Below are 27,751 nucleotides of genomic sequence, written 5' to 3' on the forward strand. Positions count from 1 at the left end.
TTTAATTTAAAATAGAGAAAGTTTATTCATGGAGAAAACAGTTACAGAACACCCTTGGGGCTTTTTTAGTCCAACAATTAAAATTGCATTTAAAAAGTCAACAGGAAGAGTTTAGACCTAAAAGAAATCCGGAGAAACTCCTATTCCCCTTTCCTTGGATTTAGGTATACTTTATCTTTTAGGCAAGACAGACAACTATGATTGATTTCTTTTCTAGGAGATGAGATGTCTAGTTCCGCTATCTTAATGTGTATAGGACTCTTTTGTGAAGGCCAGAAAAGCTGGAAGAGAAAATCGCAGACTCTGAGGATGGCTAGTAGGATGAAAGGGAGGCGAACAGTTGGCTCTTGGAAGCACAATCTAACCACAAATCACCAGATGGGGTAGTGGCAGGGACTTAACGTTATGTTTCCCATTAATAAAATCTGAGGTATTTAATAAAGCTCCATTAATGTGGAAACTCACTTCTACCTCCCCCAGAGGTAACGGCAGAGGCTGAGAGGGCTGTTCTGGAAGGTCAAAGCTCCTTGGACTTCTCACGTACATTAGTGCCAACACCTAACCAGACTGGACCATAGCAAACGGTCTCTGAGCAGAGTGATGAATTGCTTTCCTCTTCAGGATGGGTTCCAAGGCAACAGTGTGATCGATGATGAGTTTTTCCCTGTTTTTGGCTTGTCTTGGTGCTGAAGTCTACAGCAATACAAAAAGTGTGGTCATTTACTTAAGACCTGCCTGAGCAAAAGAACGGGCTCTCCAAGTCTCAGCTGTCAGGGTTTAATTTTGCTCGTTTTACTTGGCTATTCTCATCATCCAGATGGCAGAAACCTTCTGTGGTGATGTCTCTTTTCTTCTCCTCTGTGGGTTCCGAAGGGAAGTCCTGGTCTATGGCCAATACCTGTCGGACAGTCATGTTAACACGAGCCGTTTTCAAGTAGCTGGTGCATACCTGCCAGTCCTCCTCAGAGCAGGGCTCTACCACTGAGTCTCTGGGGAGGACGGCTGGGAGAGGCGTCTCCAGGCAGCAAGGCAGGCCTTCCCCCTGAGAACTTGGGAGGACCCTCGGGACTGCATGGTTCAACAGGCGGCTGAAACCTGACATTACCATGATGTCACCGCTGTGCATAAACATGGCCGTGGGGGCTTCATCTCTTTTGAGACCACCCAGGAGAAAGATAGCAGACTGTCCGAAGCTACGAGAAAATAAGTAAAACAATACACAGTAGTAAGTTTCTGTTACTAACCGTGGCTGGGAAAGTTATTGCCAACTGTACTTTTTTCTAATTTCAGCCTGATATTTATTGCTTGCACATCCTTTTCAAACTGTGCTAAGACCCTTCTCTTCTGGCTTGTGTAAGTGACCAACCCATGATCTGCTGCTTACACTTATAATAGCCCACAGTACTGCTGCAAAATAAAATTTAAAGCAGTTAAACAAGTAGATTAAAAATTTTAGTATTACCCATATAAATTTTAGTGATGTACTTTTTAAAAAAAATTTTTAATGTTTATTTTTGAGAGAGAGAGAGAGAGAGAGAGAGAGAGAGAGAGAATGCGTACGAGAGGCGTAGAGAGAGGGGGAGACACAGAATCTGAAGCAGGCTCCAGGCTCTGAGCTGTGAACACAGAAACTGACGTAGGGCTTGAATCCACAAACCATGAGACCATAACCTGAGCTGAAGCCAGATGCTTAACCGACTGAGCCACCCAGGTGCCCTGTGTGATGCACTTTCAAGATTTAAGCCTTCCAATAAACTGAGTCCTTTACTATATTTATCATGCTTGTTCACTTTAAAGATAGGACAATTAATAAAAGACTCTGTTCAGGCACTTTATTTGTGAGATACAGGTGTAGCACTTTGCCCAATTTCATGTATGTTTAGGGAGACAAGGCGAGTAAACTACTCGGGGTTCTGTGCTTTCTCTTCCCTAGTCCAAACAGGTCGCTCACTTTGCCTTACAGCCTTCCACTGCCTATTCCACACACCACTGACGATACCTGTCAATACAAAAGGCAGATTCCACACATCTTAAACAGAAATATAACTGTAATTTGGTCATTACTCTTAAGGACTAGGCAAATTTTACTTATAACACTGTTAAGATGCCCAAGAGTAAAAGATTAGAGAGTCCAACTATTTCTTAAAGTTATAGCTTTTATTTATTTATTTTAGCTTAAAAACGCCTTAAAAAAGGAATGAAGTTTTAGGCAGTAATCCCAAATCCCTGGAACCAGCTTACCTGAAAGACAGCAGGGGTTTGGAGTGATCTAGTTCAGATCTGTCTACATGGATTCCCAGAGTGGAGTCCAATCGGTAGTAATTTAGGATGCCTGCCTCGGCTCGGAAACCCTGAAATCCACAGGCTGCAGCTACTTGCTCTGAGAGGAAAGCCAGGTCAGAAGGGAAAGGTGTATAATGATCGGCTGAGTATTTCTTTGATAAAAGTAGGGAAAATAAGAAAAATAAACAATGATCTCAGGAAAATAGGAAACTGTGGCAGAAAATTAATTACCGCTTTAAAATGATCTAACTTACATGTAATTCTAACACAGCATGATTTATCCATCTGTTTTTGAGGCATCCGGTAATCTTATAATGAGACATTCAAAATACTGAGCACCTGACATGAATAGTCACTTCTCTAAACAAGACACCCAGATGGCCAACAGGCACATGAAAAGATGCTCAATGTCAGTCCTCATCAGGGAAATACAAATCAAAACCACACTGAGATATCACCTCACACCAGTCAGAGTGACTAAAATGAACAAATCAGGAGACTATAGATGCTGGAGAGGATGTGGAGAAATGGGAACCCTCTTGCACTCTTGGTGAGAATGCAATCTGGTGCAGCCGCTCTGGAAAAGTGTGGAGGCTCCTCAAAAAATTAAAAATAGATCTACCTTCTGATTGAGCACTAGCACTGCTAGGAATTTACTCAAGGGATACAGGAGTGCTGATGCATAGGGGCACTTGTACCCCAATGTTTATAGCAGCACTTTCAACAATAGCCAAATTATGGAAACAGCCTAAATGTCCATCAACTGATGAATGGATAAAGAAGTTGTGGTTTATATACATAATGGAATACCACTTGGCAATGAGAAAGAATGAAATATGGCCTTTTGTAGCAATGTGGATGGAACTGGAGAGTGTTATGCTAAGTGAAATAAGTCAAACAGAGAAAGACAGATACCACATGTTTTCACTCTTATGTGGGTCCTGAGAAACTTAACAGAAGACCATGGGGGAGGGGATGGGGAAAAAAAGTTACAGAGAAGGGAAGGAGGCAAACCATAAGAGACTCTTAAAAACTGAGAATAAACTGAGGGTTGATGGGGGATGGGAGGGAGGGGAAAGTGGGTGATGGGTATTGAGGGCACCTGTTGGGATGAGCACTGGGTGTTGTATGGAAACCAATTTGACAATAAATTTCATATTAAAAATAAACCATTAAAAAAAAAGAAAAACAAAATACTGAGCACCTATAACATGGCAGGCACCATGTCATGCAGTGATAAATTAAACAAGTTCACCCTGTATGGAGTCTATACATGAAACAATTATTATGTCTCTCTCTTGTATACTTTAATCCCAAATAGGATCATTCTCTTAAGATAAAAGAGCAACTTGGGGTGCCTGGGTGGCTCAGTCGGTTGAGCGTCCGACTTGGGGTGCCTGGGTGGCTCAGTCGGTTGAGCGTCCGACTTCGGCTCAGGTCGTGATCTCACGGTTTGTGAGTTCGAGCCCCGTGTTGGGCTCTGTGCTGAAAGGTCAGAGCCTGGAGCCTGCTTCTGCTTCTGTGTCTCCCTCTCTCTCTGCCCCTAACCCACTCGCATTCTGTCTCTGTCTCTGTCAAAAATAAATAAACATTAAAAAAAAAAAAAAAAAAAAAGATAAAAGAGCAACTCAAAACTGTCACTGCCAAGAGGTACATGATGACTAAATGTAATGTGATGTCCTGGAACAGAAAAAGGACATCAGTTAAAAACTAAGAAAACTGAGGGGCGCCAGGGTGGCTCAGTTGGTTAAATAGCCAACTTTAGCTCAGGTCATGATTTTGTGGTTCATGAGTTCGAGCCCGTGTCAGGCTCTGTGCTGGAAGCTCAGAGCCTGGAGCCTGCTTTGGATTCTGTGTCTCCCTTTCTCTTTGCCCCTCCCCCACTCACCCTCTGTCTCTCAAAAATAAATAAACATTAAAAAAAATCTAAGAAAACTGAATGAAAAGCTAAGGAAATGTGAATGAAATATGGACTTCACCATTATAATAATGTATTAATATTGGTTCATTAGGTAAGACAAAGATACCATAATAATGTAAGATGTTAATAATAGGGAAAACTGGGTGTAAGGTATATGAGAACTCTGTACTATCTTTTCAACTTTTCTGCAAATCTAAAACTATTCTAAAATACAAAGCTTATTAAAAAAAAAAGCAACTCAAACATGATAGCCAGTTTGGTTTTAGGACCTTCAGCCCATATATGGCCTACTGCCAATTTCATTGGTCAATTTGACAAGATGCCATGCTCAAAACTTTGGAACTGAAACTGACTTATACCGTGGTCAAGGCAGGACCTTAAAATGGAAGTAATTTTCAGCATTCATCTCTCTGAACTGTTTTTAGCACATAAAGATCACAAATATCCTTCTCTTAAAAAAAAAAAAAAAAGAAAAAAAAAAAAAAGAAAAAAAAAAGAGGCCAGAAGACTCTTTCTCTCCAAAACCCAGCAATTCAGGAGCACGTCAAGGTGGTAGACGAGGGTGAGGGCTACCCCAGTGAGGTAAGCCTGCAGCAGCCCCAATCCCCTTTGTCTCGCTGCTGCTCTCACATCGCCCTTTGCCCAATCAACCTCAAAATGATTAGAAAACCCACTTCTGTCTTAAATCTCCGCGAGTGTCCTGATGTACCCCAGCTGTAGCAAAGCTCTGGAGAGAATGTATTTACTTTGGCCAGAAGTGAGCTTTAACTTGAGGTTAAGGATGCGATAAGTCTTTGATGGATGGCCAAGTCTCCTCAGTTGAAATTTCTCTTTTATTTTTTCCTTCTCCTTTTCCTGAACTGTAAATAAGAGTTCCTATTTATTCTTGAAGAGAACTTTAAGGGATTTTCTCCACCCTTTCAAGTTTCAGTTCTTCACAAGATCAACTACTCAGAGCCGCTGTTCCAACACAAGGCTGGCTGTGCTGTGATCAAAGAAGTGCCTTTGTGGGCTTCTAACTCCATCCAAACTGTCTATCCACTAGTCTTCTTATGTCTCTTCCACTTTTCTCTGCTTACTCATTTAGTTTCTGGTAATTTTTCACTCCACATTTTTCTTAGTAAATGAGAGTACCTTTAAGTCCTGGGGGAATAACAGTACCACCATAAAAATAACATCATAAAAAACAATGAGCTAACATTTACTGTGTTAATGCATTTAACTGCACAGAACAGCCTAGCACTGCTGTTATGCGGGCATTGAGCCTCTGACTCTCACACCCACCTTATGAGGTAGGCACTATCCTATTCAATATTGAATACTGAATATTCATATTCAATCCTGGGCTGGCTAAGCCAGAAAGAATCACGGGCTATTTCCCCAAACACAGATATCTATATTTCCACTGAATCTGCATCACTGAAAGTAAGAATTATATCATGAACATTTCTGAGCAACATTTATCCTTATTTTGAGCAGTTAAATGTATTTGTTAATAAGCTGGTTTCACTGAAACTATGGAGCTTTCAGAAAGTAACTAGTTAGTGGGAAGATGGGTCTATACCATTCTGTTTATTCAGTTTGTTCTAAGAATTAGTCCTTCCACTTGGTGGCAAACATCTCATGGAGACAGGCTGCCAGTGATAAAGGAGGAACTTTTGGAAGCAGAGAGGTCAGGAAAGGAAATTGTACTTTAAGAAAAGAGAACTTTGTTTAGGACATTTTTTCCCATCTGTGTCTTACTCAGACCTTATATAGCAGGCAAAGGTGTCTTTTTTGAGTTCATGGAAAAGTACACCAGAAGTATATGGAGCTCCTTTTTTTACACCAAATAGGTATCGTGTAGAAAATACAGACTCTTAGCATAACACTCTCTAGTTCCAACCACATCACTACAAAAGGCCGTATTTCATTCTTTCTCATTGCCAAGTAGTATTCCATTGTGTATATAAACCACAACTTCTTTATCCATTCGTCAGTTGATGGACATTTAGGCTCTTTCCATAATTTGGCTTTTGTTGAAAGTGCTGTTATAAACATTGGGGTACAAGTGCCCCTGTGCATCAGCACTCCTGTTTCCCTTGGGTAAATTCCTAGCAGTGCTATTGCTGGGTCAGAGGGTAGATCTATTTTTAATTTTTTAAGGAACCTCCACACTGTTTTCCACGGTGGCTGCACCAGTTTGCATTCCCACCAACAGTGCAAGAGGGTTCCCGTTTCTCCACATCCTCTCCAGCATCTATAGTCTCCTGATTTGTTCATTTTAGCCACTCTGACTGGTGTGAGAATGTATCTCAGTGTGGTTTTGATTTGTATTTCCCTGATGAGAAGTGATGTTGAGAAAGACAGATACCATGTGTTTTCACTCTTATGTGGATCCTGAGAAACTTAACATAGGACTATGGGGGAGGGGAAGGAAGGAAAAAAAAAAAAAAGAGAGGGAGGGAGCCAAATCATAAGAGACTCTTAAAAACTGAGAATAAACTGAGGGTTGTTGGGGGGTGGGAGGGAGGGGAAAGTGGGTGATGGGCACTGAGGAGGGCACCTGTTGGGATGAGCACTGGTGTTTATATGGAAACCAATTTGACAATAAATTTCATATTAAAAAAAAAAAAGAAATTGCCAGGGTTCATATCCATCCTAACCAATGATGTATTTTCCACACAATCACTCAAAGTATATAAGTCAAATCACCTACCAATTCTAGATGATCTTCTTTGCTGTCAAATTTATTAAAATCTGTGCTTTTGCTTAAAGACCTCTGGTAGACAAAGACAATGTATAAAGATATATCTATAACTATAAACATATCTCAACATGTATTAAATTATTTGACGGAAAAAAAAAAGAAAATACAAGCTCAACAAACACTAAACAATAATGGAAATAAAGATTTTAATTGAGAATTGTTCTTAAATACAATAAAGAAAAATCTATATCCCTGAAATGTACTTAGAGCACCAATGACTTCTGATGAAATAATATAATGTAAGGGCATTTGAAGAAGAAAATTCATCCTGGGAAAAATTACTCATTCCTCTTGAGATACTGTTATCAAGAGGATTTTAAGAGACAGATGAAAGAGATCCCTGCACAAATGGATAATCTGATACTTTAAAATAGTGGCCAGGAAGAAATCCAATCACTGAGCCCAAGGAGTGTAAAAAGTGGAAGACAATGGAATTAGCAAGAAAATGTGAATACCTTACTGTCCCAGTTATAATGGTAGCCTAGGGTCACCCAGCGCAACTTCTCTAGTAAACTTCGGGGTCTCCGTTTATTCACTTCCTTAAGCCTGTGAAGATTAGGGACAAAAGAGGAATGAATTATTCACCTCAATTGGCAGCAAAGGCTCTCTGCCTGGAGTAAATCTGCTTTCCTTGGTATAAGCTGTTGGCCAAGATCTTGATAGGAAAAATGAGAAAAGACAAATGAGTTGACCAAGAATATAATAACACTAAAAAAACATGTTAGCATCTCTCATTTTCAGTCCTTGTTCTAAATCCTCTGCTAAACGGGATCAATTTTAAGTGGCAAGTCTCCGGCATCTCAATAATGACAAAATAAGAATAACAACAGAAATGTTTTTACCCATCCACTGGAAATGGGACCACAGACACTACGGGTAATTGCAAAATTGGCTAACAGAGCATGTTCTATTTGGTTTGCTAAAAGTGGGGTATGATTAATCATAGGTATCACTATGTCTAATGATGGTGGCTTCCCAGAATTATAGGTTGGGGGAGAAAGTTTGGCAAAATATAGTATACAACCAAAAATAACTGGTTTAACAAGATTTCTTTAACCCTATAAAACAGCTTAGATAATTGAGGCTTAGCTAACAATTAAGGACCACTGTAATTGATTTGGTTCCGACCATCCATTTCAAAACACAGGGGGTTTCTGTAAAACAGAGAGATGCACTTCCTGCAATTACATCCTGTCTCATCAAATCTATGGGATTAACTATGTTTTTCCTTTTCTTTTAATGTTTATTTATTTTTGAGAGAGAGAGAGACAGAGGTCAAGCAGGGGAGGGGCAGAGAGAGAGAGGGTGACACAGAATCCGAAGCAGGCTCCAGGCTCTGAGTTGTCAGCACAGAACCTGACGCAGGGCTTGAACTCACGAACTGCAAGATCATGACCTGAGCTGAAGTTGGACACTTAACCTACTTGAGCCACCCAGGCACCTCACCTACTCTTTTTCTAAAGAGGAAGAAGCTTCTTTGATTTACCTCTGAATACCTAAAAATGCAAGAATGCTAGGCCTAGTAATTTTAGTTTTTTTTTTCCTATGTGATTTATATCATCAATTGATCGAATTTTTTTTGGTCCCAAAACCACTCGTGTTTAAAAAGAAAAGATTAAACTGCTTTAAGGAGTTTATATTTGACAAGAGATGACAGATAAGTATAAGAAGAAAAAATGAGGGGAAAATTCAAGGCAGTATAAAATCTGTACTAAACTGAACATCACAAGACTTTAAAGGACAATAGAATTAAGAAAAAAGGAGAGCTCAAAGTTAGCTGTCTAATCAGTTAAGGCTTCATGGCAGAACTGGGAGTTGAACAAGGCATTGAAGAATGGCCAGCACTTAAACAGGGAGTGGAGCAGTGGGCAATACAGGCATACGACATGAGCAGAAGCAAAGGATTTATTAGAGACTCACACTGTAAGTGGCACTCGTCTTGATGTTTGACAGAGTTTACAGAATAGATGCTATCTGTCCTCACAGAGTTTACATTCTAAGAAAGACACCATGACACAGATATACATCAAGACCAGCAGCTAAAAGGAATGGAACACTGATTTATTTAGGACAGCAGTGCAGAAAAGAAACACAGCAGATCTGACTGCTATCCTTTGAAAGGCCTGGTCATTGGCAAGCATCTGGAACTCGGAATTTGGGGAGGTTCACACCGTTCCCAGAACTGCTGCTCACTGGGCCTAAACTTTTTCTGCAAAATAATAAGGTTTACGTTAAACACCAGCTTCCTTCTGGGAGTCTAGAATTTTGATATATGTCAGACAGAGACTGTCAATGTGACCAGCCCCTAGTCAAAACCTGGGCACTGAGCTTCCTGGGTGGACAACATTTCAAATTTGCCACAACTTGTTATCGGGGGAATTAAGCACACCTTGCGTGACTTCACTGGGAGAAAACCATGGAAGCTTGAGGCTGGTTTTCCCAGGACTCTGCTCAATTCATCTTTTCCCTTCACTGATTGTGCTCTGTATTCTTTGAACTGGAATAAATCCTATCCATGAGGACAACTATATCGTGAGCCCTGCTGGTGAATCACCAAACTCAGGTAAGGTCTCAGGGACACTTGGCATGAGAAAAAATGGATAACTAGTAACAATTTAGGGGAAACAACATGTAAGCTTGGCCAGTTACTGCCACTATCTGGGATGAACAGTTATCATGCAGAATGACCATACATTATTTAAATTTTCTACATGTAAAAACTAAAAACTGAAAGAAAAAAAAAAAGGAATGCACAGTTACTAACACAACCTGAATTCTATCTATGTGTCTTCAACTAAAGGTACAGATAAAAGAACTCCCTAATGATCCCCCAGGAGAATACAATCTACCTTACTAGACTTGAGACAGAAAAATAAGAACGACCTCTTATTTCTGGACTCAAGTGAATCTGATGTATCAGTGTGTATGCCACTTAGTTTCTGCCAAGTGGTTTCCAAATTTTAATGCTCATGAGAATCATCTAGAGGGCTTGTTAAAATTTGCATGGCTGGGCCCAGGCCCACAAATTCTGATTCAGCAGGTCTAGGGTGGAGCCTAAGAATCTGAATCTCTAAGTTCTCAAAGTGATGCTGATGCTGATGAATCAGGGGCCATACTTTGGGAAACACTATTTCAGCCAAAATTAAAAAACAAAACAAAATACCTTCCATCATTCTAGATCAATAAAAGATCATTTTATTCTTGATGAGAAACCCATACTATTATACTAAAACTAGACCAGGGGTGCCTGGGTGGCTTAGTCGGTTAGTCAGACTCTTGATTTCAGCTTAGGTCATGATCTCATGGTTCATGAGATCAAGCCCTGTGTGGGGCTCTGTGCTGTCAGCTTGGGATTCTCTTCCCCACTCTCTCTTTCTTAAAATAAATAAACACTAAAAACAACAACAACTAAAACAAAAACTAGACCAGGGCACCTGGGTGGCTCAGCTGGTTAAGCATTGGACTCTTGATTTCAGCTCAGGTCATGATCCCAGGGTTGTGGGATCGAGCCTTGCACTGGGCTCTGTGCTGTTGGAGCCTGTTTAGTATTCTCTCTCTCCCTCCCTCTGCCCCTCTCCCTGACTCGTGTGCTCCAAAAATAAAATAAAATACAGGGAAATTAATTAAAAACAAACAAAAGCCCCCAAAACTAGGGGCGCCTGGGTGGCTCAGTCTGACTTTGGCTCATGTCATGATCTCATGGTTCATGAGTGCAAGCCCTGCATTGGGTTCTATGCTGATAGCTCAGAGCCTGGAGACTGATTTGGATTCTGTGTCTTCCTCTCTCTCTGCCCTCCCCTGAGCACACTCTGTCCCTCTCAAAAATAAATAAACTTAAAAAAACAAAACAAAAAACAAAAAAAACCCAACAACCTGAAAAAAAAAACCCCAAACCCCAAACTAGACCAATCTGAACAAATAAAGATAACAACAATGCAGCTCTAAAAATAATACAGAGGGTGATGGTATTTCAGACATCTGGTATGGCATCAACAAGCTGCTTTTCCATCAAAAGATTCAAGGTATATGCTATTGTAATTAACAAAGATTTATGGTATTAGTAAAATTATCAAAATTATAGTAATGACCAAACATGACCAGAATCCTCCTGTACCTTTTTAAAAAATTTTTATTTATTTTTGAGAGAGAGAGAGAGAGAGAGAGAGAGACACAGAGAGAGAGAGAGAGACACAGAGAGAGAGAGAGAGAGAGAGACAGACAGACAGACACAGGCAGTGTGAGCAGGGGAGGGGCAGAAAGAGGTGGAGACAGAATCTGAAGCAGGCCCCGGGTTCAGCTGTTAGCACAGAGCCTGACACAGGGCTTGAACCCACGAACCATGAGATCATGACCTGAGCTGAAGTTGGAGGCTTAACTGAGACACCCAGGTGCCCTGCCCTCTATGATATACCTTTCACAATTTTTTCCTGTTTTAGGAAACCAAAAGAACATCTCTTTTCTACCTTAATTGTATCACTATAAGGATGGCTTTGGGTTTTGCCTTGTATTACTTGGGGGGATTGGTGTAAGCGTATAAGAGCATTAAGCCCAGGCCACATAACAAAAAAGAAAAAAAGGCTTAAAGACTTGTGCAGTAAGGGGTGCCTGGGTGACTCAGTTGGCAAAGCATCCAACTCTTGATTTTGGCTCAGGTCATGATCTTGCAGTTGTGAGACTGAGCCCCACATCAGGTCCCACACTGTTAGTGCAGGGCCTGCTTGGGATTCCCTCTCTCCCTCTCTCAAATAAACAAACTCAAAAACAAAAACAAAAACTTAAACAAACTTAAAAAAAAGCCGACTTGTGCAGTGAAAGTACAGTTGTGATGACTGAGTGTGCCACTGTGAGGATAATTATATACACACACACACATTTTGTGTAATGTGTTAGACCCATGTAGTTAGTATATGATTCCACCCTTGATTTCATATTGTCTTCTGAGAACACAATTTCAATTCTTGTCTTTGAAGGAATTTCTGGAAGGAAAGTCACAACAATTATCAGACCAGCTTTGCAGATGTGAGAGCACTACTGGCTAACACTGGCCACTTCCTATCTCAGCACTACTTAGTGACATTCTGGTCCCTGTGGGCTTTGGGTAACAAAGATTCCAAAATATTCACCCTTAAGCACTGTGAATAGTTTAAAGCCAAAACCAAGTTTAACGCACTCCCAGATCATTTGCAAGCAGGAAATACTGATGGATTAATAAAGGGGGTGGGCTGTTCTCTTTTTAAACCTGACTTGTCCAAAAGGAGGCCAAGAAGGCTTAAGGCTTGGTGCCAACAGAGCTGCCACATCCACTCTAAGGAATGCAAGGGGTATGCTGGCACCTAACTTTAAATCTTCATCCAATTATCTAAAAGAATGTTTTCAACCAAATATGACCTTGATTACTGGTTCTCACTGAAAGCAAACACACTCCGCTCCCTGCCTCTGCTGCAGCTCCAGGCACCCATGATGGATGGGTCAGCTGGCCACCTTCTCCCCTGGTCAATGTGCCCACACAGCAGTCTGCTTGCTCATTTCCTGTCATGGCTAAGTGCTTTATGTACGCGCTGGCATTCTATGGTGCCGCTTTCAACTGTACCTAACTGGGTGAAAATGGACTGTCCTGCCTGTCCACTCGTTGTGCAGTGGGGAGTTTGGGTGTCACAACTAAGCACTGGCATGGTCTTTTCTTCCTTGCTTCAAGGGACATTAGCAAATCGTTGTGAAAGTAAACGTCTGAGGGCAGAAAAGGTCTGAAGGCTGTTTTTGATAAAATACTATTACAGGTATTTATTTTTTTCAATCATTTTTAAAAGCTTGGAAATTGTGTCCTTCCTAACTCTGAATATTTCCCTCCATGACAACTTTCTGTTCTTCCTCTCCTAGTCTCTCACATCCATTAAACCTAAGGTTCCACCTCCTGTTCTCAGAACTCCATTTTCTCAGAATTTGAGTGCTTCTAGTTGTCTCCCTTCTCAACCTAAACCTCACAGTCAAACCCTGAACATGGACATCCGGTTAATTCCATCTGGACTGCCAACACTGTTTTGCTATCTTGCAAATATTTACTCTCAGTTAATCTACCTTCTGTTCTAAACCTTCAGCATCCATCTTAAGTTGTGAGTCCTGCTCTTACTCCCTTTGAGGACAACAAGAGTCCAGAGGCCTGAGCAAAAGATCCAGTGAGCAACTTTGAGCTTTCTCTCCCACACCTCTAAACTTTGCATAATCTTTACTCTGTCCTTCCCTCCCTCCTGGTTTCAGCAGGGGTTCTACTTCTTTCCTCGAAGGCCAATTCTATACCTATGTTGCTTCCCATTTCCCTGACACAGCCTCAGAGACATTCCTTCATTCATCACCTTTCTGCTCCTATTTTCCAGTCTTCCTCTGCACTTTGGTCTTTCTCTTGATCTGCAGAAACGTTCAACACTTCCACATACTTAAAAAACAACAAGCATCTTCTTAACTTAACCTCTCAGTCGAGTACCCTGCCTATGTCCCATTTCCTTCTGCCCCACCTCTCTCCTTCCCTTCACAATCGAACCTTCCCAAAAGGACTGCACAGTGGCCACCCTCACTGCAACCTGACTTCTGCTTCCACCACTCCACCAAAAGTAGTTTCTTAATTTCAAGTACACCACTTTATTGTCCTTAGGCCTACTGACATGGTTGGCCCTTCTTTTATTCTGGAAACATTTTCCTGTCTTGACTTCTAATAGCATTCCCCCAACCCAAGCTGATACTTTCTAGAGCTAATGGCTTTCTTTTCTCTGTATGTTTTCCACTAAACAAACAATCACATCCATTCTCATTGCTTCATTAGTCTTTTTTTTTTTTTTTTAAGTAAACTCTATGCCCAATGTGGGGCTTGGACTCATGACCCCAACATCAAGAGTTGCACACTCTACTGACTGAGCCAGCCACGTACCATGCTATACTATGGTCTTTATGTAGAACCCCCACATCTCCCTCTCTGACTTTACTCCTAAACTCAGTTCCATGTTTCCAGAGGGATACTGGACATACTTACCTGGATACTCCACAGGCATTTCAGAAACATGAATCTCTAACTACACTAAGGATTGTCTCTGCTCCTTCTTCTCTTCCTCTAATCCTATTTCCATTAAAAATCTTAGATTATAATGTTACAATGAATGTGGAGGTGTAGTTATCTTTTCGAGACAATGTTTTCGTCTCCTCTGGAGATATACCCAGCTGTGGAACAGCTGCACCCTCTGGTAGTCCTATTTTTTATTTTTGAGGAACCTCTACAGTTTTACATAAATAACTGCAGTATTATTTGTAACAGCCAAGACAAAGAAACAACCTTAGTGTCCACCGATGAATGAATGGATAAAGAAAATGTGATACGCAACCCATACATGAATATTATTCAGCCATAAAAAAGGAAATCCTGCCATGTGTGACGACATGAACCTCAAGGGCACTGTGCTAAGTGAAATGTCAGATGGGGAAAGACAAATACTGTGTGATCTTACTCATACGCAGAATCTAAAAAATCCAAACCTGCAGAAACCGAGAAGACTGAAGGTGCCAAAGGTAGGAACGGGTGCGTGTGGGCGAGATGAGTGAATGTGGTCAAAAAGTGCAAACTTCCAGCTATAGGAAAGTAAGTGCTGGGGATGCAATGTACAGCATGGTGACTATAGCTAACAATGCTGTATTGTGTATTTGCCAAGAGAGCAGATCTTAAAGGTCTCATCACAAGAAAAATAAATTATAACTCTGTAAGGTGACTGTTAACTTATTACAGTAATCATTCTGCAATATATACACATATCAAATTGCTATGTTGTACACCCTGAACTAATAAAATGTACATCAATTATATCAATAGTACTGGAAAAAAAACTCACAACAAAAACCTCAGTTTTGCCCTATTATCCGTGGATAATCCTTAACTTCTCTCTTGATTTGCATAATCTCTTGGTCAGCGAGCCTTGTTAATAATGTCTTTTCCAGACCTTTATCATCTTGTGCATGGATTATTAAACTAGGTTTTTTTTAAATGTTTATTTATTTTTGAGAAAGAGAGAGAGAGAGAGAGAAGAGAGAGAAAGCTTGTATGCGTGTGGAGTAGGGGCAGAGAGGTGGGACAGAGGATCCGAAACAGGATCCATGCTGACAGCACAAAGCCCAATGTGCGGCTCGAACTCACAAACCGAACTGAACCGTGAGATCATGACCTGAGCTGAAGTCAGATGCTTAACCAACTGAGCCACCCAGGTGCCTCTAAGCTAAATTCTTAATTGTGTTTTTTCCAACAACTGTATTTTCAGTCCATTTTCCTCATGGTATAAGAAGTATCTTTCTGGGGCGCCTGGGTGGCGCAGTCGGTTAAGCGTCCGACTTCAGCCAGGTCACGATCTCGCGGACCGTGAGTTCGAGCCCCGCGTCAGGCTCTGGGCTGATGGCTCAGAGCCTGGAGCCTGTTTCTGATTCTGTGTCTCCCTCTCTCTCTGCCCCTCCCCCGTTCATGCTCTGTCTCTCTCTGTCCCAAAAATAAATAAACGTTGAAAAAAAAAATTAAAAACAAAAGAAGTATCTTTCTAAAGTGAAAAATCGGTTACTAATCTTGATGAACTCCCACTGTTTATAGGACAAAGTCCACACTTTGCCATAAGGCATGCAACCCCCCTTATAATGTGGTTCTAACTCACTTTTCTGGTTTCACCTCCAAGCATTCCCCACAGGGAGGGTCCATTTTTCATGGCTGTGTCTTTGGCCATACACTTTTCTCTACTGTCATGTTCTCTCTCCTCTTCTACTCTACTCTTTGTACAGCAGATTTTTCTGACTTGCACACACTTTAACCTCCCTTCTTCTTCAGGAAAACTGTTTTCTAGTTTCAGTCTCTCCCTCTACTGTGCCCCCACAGCAACTTCCTCAACTCACTTACATGGCTTATTCATCTATAAATTCTGTATGTAAGTACTTGAAATCCTTCTTTAATTAGTCCCTTCCTCAAAGGCAGGGAGTGAATTTTAATCTCCGTATCTGTGCTAGCATCAAGTATTTCCAAAAACACAAGTAGATAAGTTAACAAATTAATGAAAATAAAGTGGGAAGATACTATACAATCTTCAATTGATCCTTCTCAAATTCAGCATGTTTTTATCAGGCTAACTGAGAGAATATCAACTTAGTTAAAATAATATTTAAAGAACACCTTCTAAAATATATAAAGAACCGTGGTTGGTATCAAGGTTACAAACTTTTCAAAATCTGGGGCGGGGGAAGGGCCACGGTAGTGGAGAGAAGTGCTTGATGACTGGATTCACTCTAATAAATGTTTATAATAAATAGCACCACAAAGTTTTAAAGGAGTAGAAAAGGAGAAGGGATTAATTCTGCTTCCACACTGAGGACATTAATGGAAAAAACTTTCACATATACAAAAACAGGTGCAAAGTATTTCAAAAGCTAACTTAAGAAATAAAGCAACGTCGCTTCATTTAAATTAGTACTTCCCCTTGTCTTATTCTTTAAAGTTGTTTTTGAAGAGATAATATATTCACAAAATTCAAACGGTGTAAGAAAGGATCCACTAATTCCACAAATACTTATTGGCAATTACATGCACTGAAGAAAACAAACAGAAGGCAAGAAGATAAAGAGTGAGGGAAAATGGGGTACTATTTTTAACTTGATAAGGAAATCATCGCTTATAAGATGATGAGATCCAAAGACCTAAAGGAAGGAAGTCATTGGTTACCTAAGGGAAGAGCTTTCCAGGTAGACGGAACAGCTTACACAATGAATCTGAGCATTTCTCATGTGTTTAAGGGAACAGCATGGACGCCACTACAGCTGGAGGACAATAAATGAAAAGGAATGGTAGGAGAGTAGGTTGGAGAGGTGGCTGGTGGCTGGATCACCAAGGCCTTGTAGACCATGGTAAAGACTTCTGATTTTATTCTAAATATAATGGAGTTGCATTAACAACAAATTTTCACTGGCCTTTGTTCCTGGTTCTTGGGAGAGAGCTTTTAAATCACTGGAGTTTCCAGGGGTACCTGGGTGGCTCAGTCAGTTAAGTGTCTGACTCTTGATTTCAGCTTAGGTCATGAGCTCACGGTTCTTGAGTTCAAGCCCTGCACCAGGCTCTGCACTGACAGTTTGGAACCTGCTTGGGATTCCCCCCTCCCTGCCCCCACCTTGCTTGCGTGCTATCTTTGCCAAAATAAATAAACGTAAACTTTAAAAAAAATTCCTTGGAATTTCCAGGAGGAAAAGAAGTATCTTTGTTATTCACAGTGGGCCCTAGGACCACAGCTAAGTTAACGCTAAAGTGATGACTCAGGATATGAGCTTATGAGGCTAGGAAAACCAACTATATGATTAGAGGGGTTGAGACTTTTAGTCAAGTGGTATTAGCTAAATAAACCCAAGGGGCTGAGTAGGGGGCTAGAGACTGAGTTAAACCATAGGGCTAATAATTCAGTCGTGCCTAAGTAGTGAAACTCCAACAAAAACCTGAATGCTAGGTTTGGGAGAGCTTCCTAGGAGGGTGACACATCCTGAGTCCATGGAAAGAGGACATGGAAGTTCTGCATTCAGAACCCTCCCAGACACTGCCCTACATGTTGATTCACTGGATGATCCTGATTTGTATCCTTTATAATAAACTAAATTCCTAAGTATAATCTTTCTTAAATTCTGTGAGTCATTCTAGTGAGTTATGAACCTGAGACGGTTATGGGAACTTCCCTGAATTTGTAACCAGTTGGTCAGATGTGTGGGTAGCCTGGGGAATCTCCCAAACTTGTGGCTACAGTCTGAAGTGAGGGTGATTTGCTTGGAGACCATGCCCTCAACCTGTGACATCCTTGTCGACTCTGGATGGTTGTATCAAAGGTGAACTGCAGTAATGTAGATCAGAAACTATAAGAGAAGTGATGTGATTTCTATACTAATTAGAAAACAGATGGAAGGGGCTCCTGGGTGGCTCATTCGGTTAAGTATCTGACCTTTGATTTTAGCTCAGGTCATGATCCCAGGGTCATGGGATTGAGCCCCAGGTCAGGCTCTGCACTGGGCGTGGGGCCTGCTTAAGATCTCTCTCCCTCTGCTGCTGCCCTCCTCCCTTGCTCCCACTCTCTCTAAAAGAAAAAAGAAAACAGACTGAAGAGGCATGAAAACAGACACAGGGCGACAGGTTAGGAGGCTGCTGCAGTAAATGATGGTGGCTCAGACTAAGGTGGCTGTGATGCAGATGCTGAAAAATGATTTTATTTATTATGATTGTAGCCCTACTATATTTACTATAGGGTCAGATTTAAGATCTCTGAGTGGCTGCATAGTGGCTGTGTTGTACTGCTAGGTATGTCATACTTGATTAACCCGATCTCTTGCTGAGAGAAACTTAGGTTATTTCTCATTATTTCCCGTTATGAACAATGCTGCAATGAAGATGCTTATACCTATTATAATCTTGTGCAAGAATCTCTAGCTATTCACTCACAATAAACTCTGAACAAAACACAGAATTGAGGTGCCCTAATTTTGTGAACAGATCTATTTTTCCCTCTAAGTTCAAGTATTTCTTCTTCATTTCCTACTTAAAAAGTTTCTTCTTCCCTGACCACAGAAACCTAGAAGATTAAAATGGAAAGGATCCTTAGAGATCCTCTAGTTCAGTGGTTCTCAATGTGGATGTTATGGTCAAAAATCCAAATCTCTAGGGAAATCTTGTATGACAGACCCTCTCCCTTTCTCATATGCTCTGGGAAAGCAGGGGAAGCTGGCATGTACTGTCTAGGTGACTATAATCCAACCACCTGAAATGGCTTCTCCAATCTAATTCCTTTGTTTCCCAGAAGAGGAAGCTGAAACACATATCACACAATGACAGAAGAACTAGCGTCCTAACTGATTTTCAACCACCAGCAATGTCTGAGACTATCAATTTCTTCCAACCCATGACAACAGAAGACAGGACCACCACATTTTAAATTTTTGCTAATTTACTAGAGAATTAATTAGTAGCTAATTAGTAGAAAAAAAATCTCACCATTGTTTACTGGATGATTTATTAAAGAGGTTCATCTAAACTATCTTAAAAGATGACATTGGGATTTCTGCAGTCATTTGTCTGAAGAAAGAAAAATCAATTACTTGAAAACACAGGCTGGTTTAGCAGCAAACTCTAACCATGATCTTCCTTTAGTTTACTCTCAATTCTAAACAAGATACCATTAAAAGCTTTAAGATGGTTTTTCCCACTGCTCCTGACTTTACCATAGCCTGCAGACCAAGAAGATGTTAAAGGAAAACCAATGAATTTTAAGTTTTCCTTTCCCCTTTCAACTTAAGGAAATCTTATTTCCCCTATTAGAAGTAACATGACAATTTCTGAAAGCTGCACTATTAGTGACCCTAAGTCCAAACAACACACAAAACCAGTGTAATGGTTTTAATGGGCTGTTCTAAACATTTCTCACAATTCTCTTGTTTAATCCTCATGCTATTAAATGAGGAAAGGACTACCATAAGGCATAGAAAGGTTAAGAAACTTGCTCAAGTTTACACACCTAGTTCAAGTCGCAGAGCTGGGATGTGAACCCAGGTGATCAGACTCTAGACCTAGTGCTCTACATCACTGCACCCTTTACAATCTGGCCCTTAATTTTTCTGCTTCATCTTTTGCCAATTCTATCCAGGACTTTCAGGAAGCACCTTTTATAAACTACCTCCAGTCTAGCCACCTGAATGGCTATTTCCATATCTTATAAACTATATCTCTGTACCTGTTTATTTTATGTCTCTGCCATCAGCTAACCTACAAATTCCTTGAAAGCAGGAATTGTGTCTTGTCTTTGAATCTCTAACACCCAAGCACAGTATCTGACACACAGTAGAAATCCAATAGGTATTTGTTGAATCAATACATGAACTGTACTCCCACATCCTGTACTACTATTTCACAGAACTTATTCTGCCTTGAATATTCCCTCTTTGCTTAGGCTGCTTTCTCTACCCCAAACAGCTTTTCTGCTCTTCTGACGGGCAAACTCCTAATCATTTTTGAAGACCCAGTTCGAATCAACAGAGAAAAAAGATAAAAGACCCAATTAAAATATAATTTTTTTCAGGGCACCTGGGTGGCTCATTTAAGTGTCCAACTTTGGCTCAGGTCGCGATCTCATGGTTTGTGGGTTTGAGCCCTGCATTGGACTCTGTGCTGACAGATCAGAGCCTGGGGCCTGCTTCAGATTCTGTGTCTCCCTCTCTCTCTGTCCCTCCCCTGCTCACGCTCTGTCACTCTCAAAAATAAATAAACGTTACAAGAAAAAATTTTAAAAAATAGTAATGATTTTTTCTTCTTTGACATCTCTTTCTTGCCTAGAGGAATTATTTCTCCCTCTGGCCCCCACAGTATTTTTCTAAACACCTATCATAATACTTTCTAAGCTTCCTTATAATTATTCCTGTTTACACTGAGTTACTGCCATAGACTATGCATTCTTGAGTACAAGGACACTGTCCTATGTGTCTTTGTATCTCCAATGCTTAGCCTCATGTCTGGTATACAACTAACTCTCAATAAGAATTTGTGGTATGATAGGATGTCTGGCTGGCTCAGCCAATAGAGCATGTGACTCTTGATCTCAGGGTCATGAGTTCGAGGCCCATGCTGGGTATAGAGATTACTTTAAAATAAAAAAAATTGTGAATGAATAAATGGTGATACTACATTAAGGTGCAAATGTTAGTTCTCAAGAGGAATAACTAATCCATCATAAAACTGCTAGTAGCAGTGACTTCATCTAGGAGAGTGGAAACCAATAGCTTTTAGCGTTAATTTTTTCAGAATATCACAAATCTTCAAAGGAACTCACTTTATTTTTTTAAAAAAGATTTTATTTTTTTAAGTACTCTCTACACCCAATGCTGGGCTCAAACTTACAATCCTGAGATTAAGAGTCACATGCTCTATGAAATGAAGCGGCAAGGTGACCCTGGAACCCACTTTAAGCAGAAAAAGGGCTGAAGCTGAATGAAAATGGACCAGCTGATGAGTAAGGAGGATGAACTTGAGATCCAAGTTATAAGCAAATCTTTTTTTTTATGTTTATTTATTTTTGAGAGAGAAAAATAAATGATGAACCTAAAACAGATCTCAGTTTAATATAACTGTCAAAGTGTCTGTCCAAATGTTCCCAGGGGAAAGAAAATAATTGTGCCATATTTGCATGGGAACGAGGGGAAAACACGTCAGTCACATTCACTGAATTGTTCTGGAGGAGTAGTTCCTATAAAGATGTGCAGTGACCTGAGCTGAATACGAACACTTACCTCAGAAACTCTTTGCTCTGTTCCCAGAGGTCTTGGGTCTCTTCTTTAGTCATGTGTTTGTCCAGGTTACACACATTAGGTTTCTGGGAATATAACTTAAGACACTGCTTCACCCAGTGCCACTGGTAACCTGGGAGGAAGGGGTTTGGGATAAAAATAAATCCTACACAAAAGATGGGTGGGGAAAGAAGGAGAGGAGAAAATTCTCCATCAGTTATATTTAGATAATTTATTTTTGTTGACATCCTTATACCCATTACTGTATTATTTATGCCTCATACCCTTTGCTCATGCTTTGTGGCTTCCACATATATAAGCAAATGTTCTCCTTTCTATCCTCCAATTTTAGAGAAAGGGGGGAGAGAAACAAATTCTTAAGAGAAACAAATATTCCACAACTATCAACCATGTTACCCCTAAGCAAACCTTAGAATTGAAAATGCCAAAAGTCACTCCTCAAATGCACCAGGCATTTATCACTTACAGGGGTGGTAATCCCTTTCTGCAACAGCGGTCTTTGTGGTATCTCAGTGTTCCACCTTGGCCTTTTTTGTTTTCTAATATCTGGCTAACAACAGTTATGTTAAATTCTCTCAGTTAAAATAATTGGTGTGATTTCTGCCTCCCAATTGAAATCTGACAGAACAGCGAAGAAAGATGATATATACATCTGCTCACATGGCAGCATGCAAATACCTCCAGCACCTGTGCTGAAAGGATCTTCTGTGACCTTGAAAGTAATCTAATGTCGTTTTTCTCCTGGATAAACGAGGAATAACAATAATGAACAGGAATCCAATGCACGGTAAGGATCCATTCATTGAACATTCAACAAACACATACTATATACTTTCTGAAACCCCTGGAGACAGGACAGCAGAGACAGTGATGCAGACAATGAATGCCCTGCAGAAGCCTGGCTATGAAGGGAACAAAGGCTGAGGAGCAGTCACAGAGGAATGAAGAATTTAAGGGGAAAATTTATGGTTTTTAGGGTTTGGAAAGACCTAAGCATGCTTACAGATTATGAGGAAAGAACCAGCAAAGAGGAACTGGTTGAACACAAAAAGAGGAAAAGAGCAGAGCAAGGTTTTGAAAGCTGGAAGAGGTAAAAGAAAGTGGGATCTTTTGATAAGCGCCCCCCCCCCAAAAAAAAAGAAAAAGAAAGAGAGGTGAAGGGACTGGCTTTGAATGGAAGAAGCTTTTCCTCCTCTAAAATTGGAGGACAGGAGTGAGAACATTTGTTTCTGAACGCGGAAACCACTTTTGCATTTCACATACAGGCAAAATTCTCCAAATAATTTCAGAGGTGACAGGGGATTGTCAATATTTTGAGAGAGGAAAAAAATATGAAAAATACCCCAACAACCTACCATCTATCAGCATTGATTATAACATTCCCCAAAATATCAAATGAAGAATACCTCTGACTTAGTGTCAGGAAAATAAAGACCTCTTTAGGCAGTCCACTCTAGACAACTGTTGATTTCCTTTAATGAATTAAACTTTGCCTTTTAATTTTCACATACTGATCTTAGGTTCGGACTCACAGAGCAACCCCAAATTAGTTTCTTATTCTTCTTCAAAAATACCTCTAGCTTTAAGGCTAACATTTAATGCTCATTTCCTGTGTGCCAGGCATGGATCAAAGTACTTTACATGCACTCACATTTAATCTTCATAATAACCTTACAAAGCTGGTATGTTTTTCATACATTTTGCATACCAGGCAACTGAGGCCAAGAGAGATTAAGAAACTTGCCCAAGGTCATATTGGATGGTTAGAGCCACAACATGAAGCCAGGTAGCCTCATGTCAGAACCTAGGCCTTAACCAGCCCTTTGTGTGTATGGCAACCTTTCAAATGTTGGATGCTGTCAGGTTCCCTCTCAGGTTTACTCTTCCCCAGACTCAATCTTCAAACTCATGACCCTCCCGCTCATTCTTGTAAGGACAGGTTGTGGTTGCTCAGGTTCCTTTATAACAAGCAGAATCCATAAGTAAACATAATCCTTCTGATCAAGCCTGAATAAGAAGACACTGTCATCTCCCATGTTCTGGACATTACACTTCTATTAAATGCAGCTTACAATGGCAGGGAAGATAAAGTCTCTAAGGACATAATGAGGTACCAACTCACAAAATGTGGCTTAAATGTGAAATCCTAGAAAACCTCAAAATCAAGTATACCCATTTGGACAACAGAAAATGAGAGTGGGGTTGGTAACTTTGTAGTCTGAACAAACTTTTTGTTCCCGTTTTGTTAAGGGAAAAAGGCATAGCAACAGAGAAACACAGCCTTGAAAACAGGAGGTAAGCTTGAAAGGTAAAAGGCAGCCTTCAAGAAAAGTACATAAAAGACTGCTGGTGATGCATGCTCTCATTTACTCAAACTCATAGAGAGCCGTGCTTCTGTACATAAAGCAAGCCATCATTTGACATTCATTCATTCATTCATTCATTCATTATTATTCTTTTATTTTTGAGAGAGAGAGAAAGAGAGAGAGAGCACACGAGCATGCACACACAAGCAGGGGAGGGACAGAGGGAGAAAAACAATCTTAAGCAGGATCCACACTCAGCACAGAGCCTGACATGGAGCTCGATCCCATGACCTGAGCTGAAATCAAGAGTTGGATGCTCAACTGAGCCACCCAGGAGCCTCTTGTTTCTTCTTTTACACATAACTAAAGTGCATGAGGTCTTTTAAAGGAAGTATTGAAGCTGTTATACTGTCCTATGTTATTAACCAATACATCAGTGATCACAATGTAGTAAGAGCTGTAACACAGATCTGGCCCGTGGTACAATGAAAATTAGTATTTCTTTTTAGGATTTTTTCTTGCTGTTAATCCATATTTGAAACCACAGATACAATGTTAACTTTATGTCCTCTCCAAGAAAAAGGATGCCAGGTAAAATATATTTGGCCAAATAAGGCATTTCTGTAATTTCTAAATAGTTCATAATCATTCAACTACAATGTCCCCATGATCCGTAACAAAAAGATTAAAGGTGTCTGGCTGGCTCAAGCAGTAGAGCATATGACTCTTGAGCTTGCAGTCGTGAGTTCAAGCCCCATGCTGGGAATAGTTTACTCAAAAAATAACAATGAAAACATTACCCATTCTTCGTTACCATCTTAATTTCATTATCTGTAAAGTGAGCTACCCAACATTACTGAAGTTCAAAATGCTAGATTATTTAGTCTATTAGGGCTTTTGATCTCATTAACTGTAACACTTTTTTCAAAAGCTCAGCCTTAAGGACAGCAATAAATTTTAAGTTTTTTGTTTTTTTTTTTTTTTGGCCATATGAGAACATAGTCACTTTGTGACTAGAGTGACCACTATGAATTAATCTATCATTCAAAGCAGTTCTTCTCCCAGAGTTAGGTGCTTGGAGTTGTGGCAGGGAGCCTAGAGTAAACATCCTTATTTTTGATTTGTACCTGGTGTCATTTCCTGCATTGTAAGGTAGGCACAACTGAATCCTGTTCTATCCTGCAGGAATGTTAAATAAACGGAAATTTTAGATGAGACAGAATTTAAAAGGGGTTTGAGAGTGAAATATTTCCGCGTTTATTTTCACTCTTTGTCTGCATATTTGCTTACAACTCTTCCCCACTCTCTTCACAGCTCTGAAATTAGACAAATGATTACATGATCTTATCTTTTGGGGTCTGCTGCACTCACCAGGATAGCCTTGGAGTCCATAGGCTTGCCACTTGCTTACTGGCTGAAGTCCTGCTCTATGTGCATCATGGTCACTGACTGAAGACACACTCAGCTGAGATCTGATCACCTGACAGGAAGGAAACAGAAGTTAGAGGGCTAAAGCTACTTTGCAGGTCAGCTCTGAGAATCTCAAATTTCTAAAGTTATTTCCAGTATGAGACAAAATTCAGAGTCTTAAGTCTGGGCTCCTAAACTTAGTTCTACCACTTACTTGATGCAAGACTTCGATAAGTCACTTCTTAGAGCCTTAGTTTTCTCATCTATACACTAACAAACACTAGAAAGTAATATAAAATTAAGCAGAAATGAGAAGCAGGCTGATTTTGGCCTTCAAGACTACCTTTTTGTATGACACCACACTTTTGTGACTTCTTCCAAGACTCTAAATCATGAAAGGTGTTTGGTGTACTGAAATACCCTTAGTCAAAATGCTGCCCATCTCAGTTCAGGCTATCAATGCTTTTGAGGCACTTATATACAGCTGGTGCTTAAACAGACCAATGAGGAACATCAGGCAGGAGAGGGTAAGAGAATGGAGAGAGCGCTCTCACCAGACAGAATAAACGTTTCAGTGAAACACTGGAAACCCTGTTTGCTGAAAGTATGATATTTATTCTTTTTTAGATGAAACTTCAAAATGAAACTCAGAGCTCTTGCCTTTGTGAATTACTTTGAAATTAAGTTTTTCAGGGGCTCATGAAGTTTTCTTTGCATATAAGAGTATCTTAGAGATGCCTTATTAAATTGGTTAAGGGATCCAACATGCAGTCACTAAAGGACATTTATAAAACAAAAACCTTTATTCTTCCACTAATAATAAACTTAGGATCTTGCTTGCCTTAGAATACATCAAATGTTCTCTTCCAAAAAGACAGGATCTCTCATCCTATTAACTTCACCAAGTGTAGAGATTTCCAGAAAAAAATACCAACAAGTGGCTGGTGTATTACCAGTTTCTGTAATAAAATGGCTACCTGGAACTCTGAGAGTCTTAACCAGCTAATTTTTCCAGGTACTGATGTTTTTATTTTAAACGTTTTTTAATGGTTTCTTAAACAGACCATATTTAGTAATGTACTGTAATTCAGCCAACACTCCCATAGTTGAAGTAAGTTTGTGGACCTATTCTCCATGCTAAGCTAAACCAAACCTCGAAGTTTAAAAAAAAGTTCTGCTTTTTCCCTTGCCTATTAGCTGTCACTTTCTCCACTGCTCATCAGTTGCTCTCAGAGCAACTTTCTTTTCCAATTTGTGACTTTCAATCTGTTTTGAACTGGGAAACTAAATACTGAAGTTTTCATGTATTCAATGGATAGTGTATTTATTGAATGCTTACCGTTTCACATAGTGTGCTAGACACAATGTCCTCTTCTCAGGTGGCTTATATTCTAAAAGTATTTAAATACTGCAGCAAAATACAGGCAAAAGGAGATGAATGAGGGTCTGTCCCATGTACATTATTCTTAGAGTTCAGACTTTCTGTATGTTATTTCGACAACTCTAAGACCATTTTTGCTAGCAAATGAAGTTCCTAAAAAGTTCTAGATAAGTATGGTGTTACTACAGCATTCCAATTTTACTGAGAACTCTTATTAAGCTTAGAGGGAATGCTCCATCCAGCCATCTGTGGACAACACCAAGGACAAATTAAGGGATCAGGGATCCTCAGTGGTTTTTTTTGTTTTTTCAACGTTTATTTATTTTTGGGACAGAGAGAGACAGAGCATGAACGGGGGAGGGGCAGAGAGAGAGGGAGACACAGAATCGGAAACAGGCTCCAGGCTCTGAGCCATCAGCCCAGAGCCCGACGCGGGGCTCGAACTCACGGGCCGCGAGATCGTGACCTGGCTGAAGTCGGACGCTTAACCGACTGCGCCACCCAGGCGCCCCAAGGGATCCTCAGTGTTAACAGCGATTATAAAGAAATTATGCATACTATGTACTATAACTGTGATTTTCCCTGTGTCCCTCTTTATGTTACTTTTCCTACTTAACATGGGGAAAGGCAGATATAATGCATAGTGCTTGAATTCATTTGCCCTTTCCTTTCAAACGTGGAGAGATGATCTCAATCTTTCAATGCCCTTTTTCTGAGAGGTCCGGAGACGACAGGGACCTATTTTATGGACGACGGCTTAACTAACAAAATCGATCCCTCTCAGTGGTGGGGATACTCGGGTGGTTGTTTTTTTCAAGCTGCAAAGCGCTTCCCTGCCGCGTAAGAACACGGTTTATGGGCTTTTACACAAACTTAAGTAGAGACGTAAACGGTTAATGTTAGGAATGAACACCAATTCCCAGGCATTCTCTGAGGCCGCAGCCAGGAAAGGCCGCGTAGAGTAACCCGGCAGCACAGCTCTTCACCGCCAAAGTGTCACTCTTCATGGACAATTCAACTCCGCGCCCACCGAGGCCGGGGATTACTCAGTAACACTCAGAGAAAAGAGATGAGGTGAGCTGTGAAGACCCTCAAAAAAGCGAGGTGAGGCGACCGGTGATGCGCGCCGCTCCTCTGTCCGTACCTTGCGGGCATCAGGCCCCGTGCCGCGGGCTGTATGGGCCGCCGAGAAGTCAATGACCGCTCCCAGGTCTGCGGAATCGGGGCGGCTCTGCCGGTAGAAGCGGAAAAGCTTCCGAAAGGCGTCCTCCCCTGGCTCGGCCGCCAACGTCACTACAGAGCCCAAGGCCGCCGCCATCTTCCCCATCTCGTTGCCCGGCCTCTTCTGACCCGGAAGCAGAGTGCCGTGCTCC

General features: G+C 40.7%; 1 protein-coding gene across 1 annotated transcript; it reads right to left on the reverse strand.

The window, feature by feature from the left end:
- Window positions 1–27,739, reverse strand: ALKBH1 (alkB homolog 1, histone H2A dioxygenase). The gene is made up of 6 exons (XM_045060318.1): window positions 27,523–27,739; window positions 24,959–25,067; window positions 21,264–21,426; window positions 7,409–7,499; window positions 2,242–2,435; window positions 1–1,193 (listed from the first exon to the last, which is right to left on the reverse strand). Exons 1-6 carry the CDS (start codon window positions 27,703–27,705, stop codon window positions 764–766), a joined length of 1,170 nt encoding a protein of 389 aa, XP_044916253.1. The 5' UTR covers window positions 27,706–27,739; the 3' UTR covers window positions 1–763.
- Between the last annotated feature and the right edge of the window lie 12 nt (window positions 27,740–27,751).

This window comes from Felis catus, chromosome B3 (genome assembly GCF_018350175.1).
Source record: "Felis catus isolate Fca126 chromosome B3, F.catus_Fca126_mat1.0, whole genome shotgun sequence".
NCBI classification, from domain to species: Eukaryota; Metazoa; Chordata; class Mammalia; order Carnivora; family Felidae; genus Felis; species Felis catus.

What these genes read in the sequence shown, in the direction of transcription:
- ALKBH1 (XM_045060318.1), bottom strand. Translation starts at nt 27,705, where the DNA reads ATGGGGAAGATGGCGGCGGCCTTGGGCTCTGTAGTGACGTTGGCGGCC. An exon ending in CGGGGCCTGATGCCCGCAAG is followed by an intron (nt 25,068 to 27,522) that starts GTACGGACAGAG and finishes CCTTCCTGTCAG; the next exon opens with GTGATCAGATCTCAGCTGAG. An exon ending in ATTATAACTGGGACAGTAAG is followed by an intron (nt 2,436 to 7,408) that starts GTATTCACATTT and finishes CTTTTATCAAAG; the next exon opens with AAATACTCAGCCGATCATTA.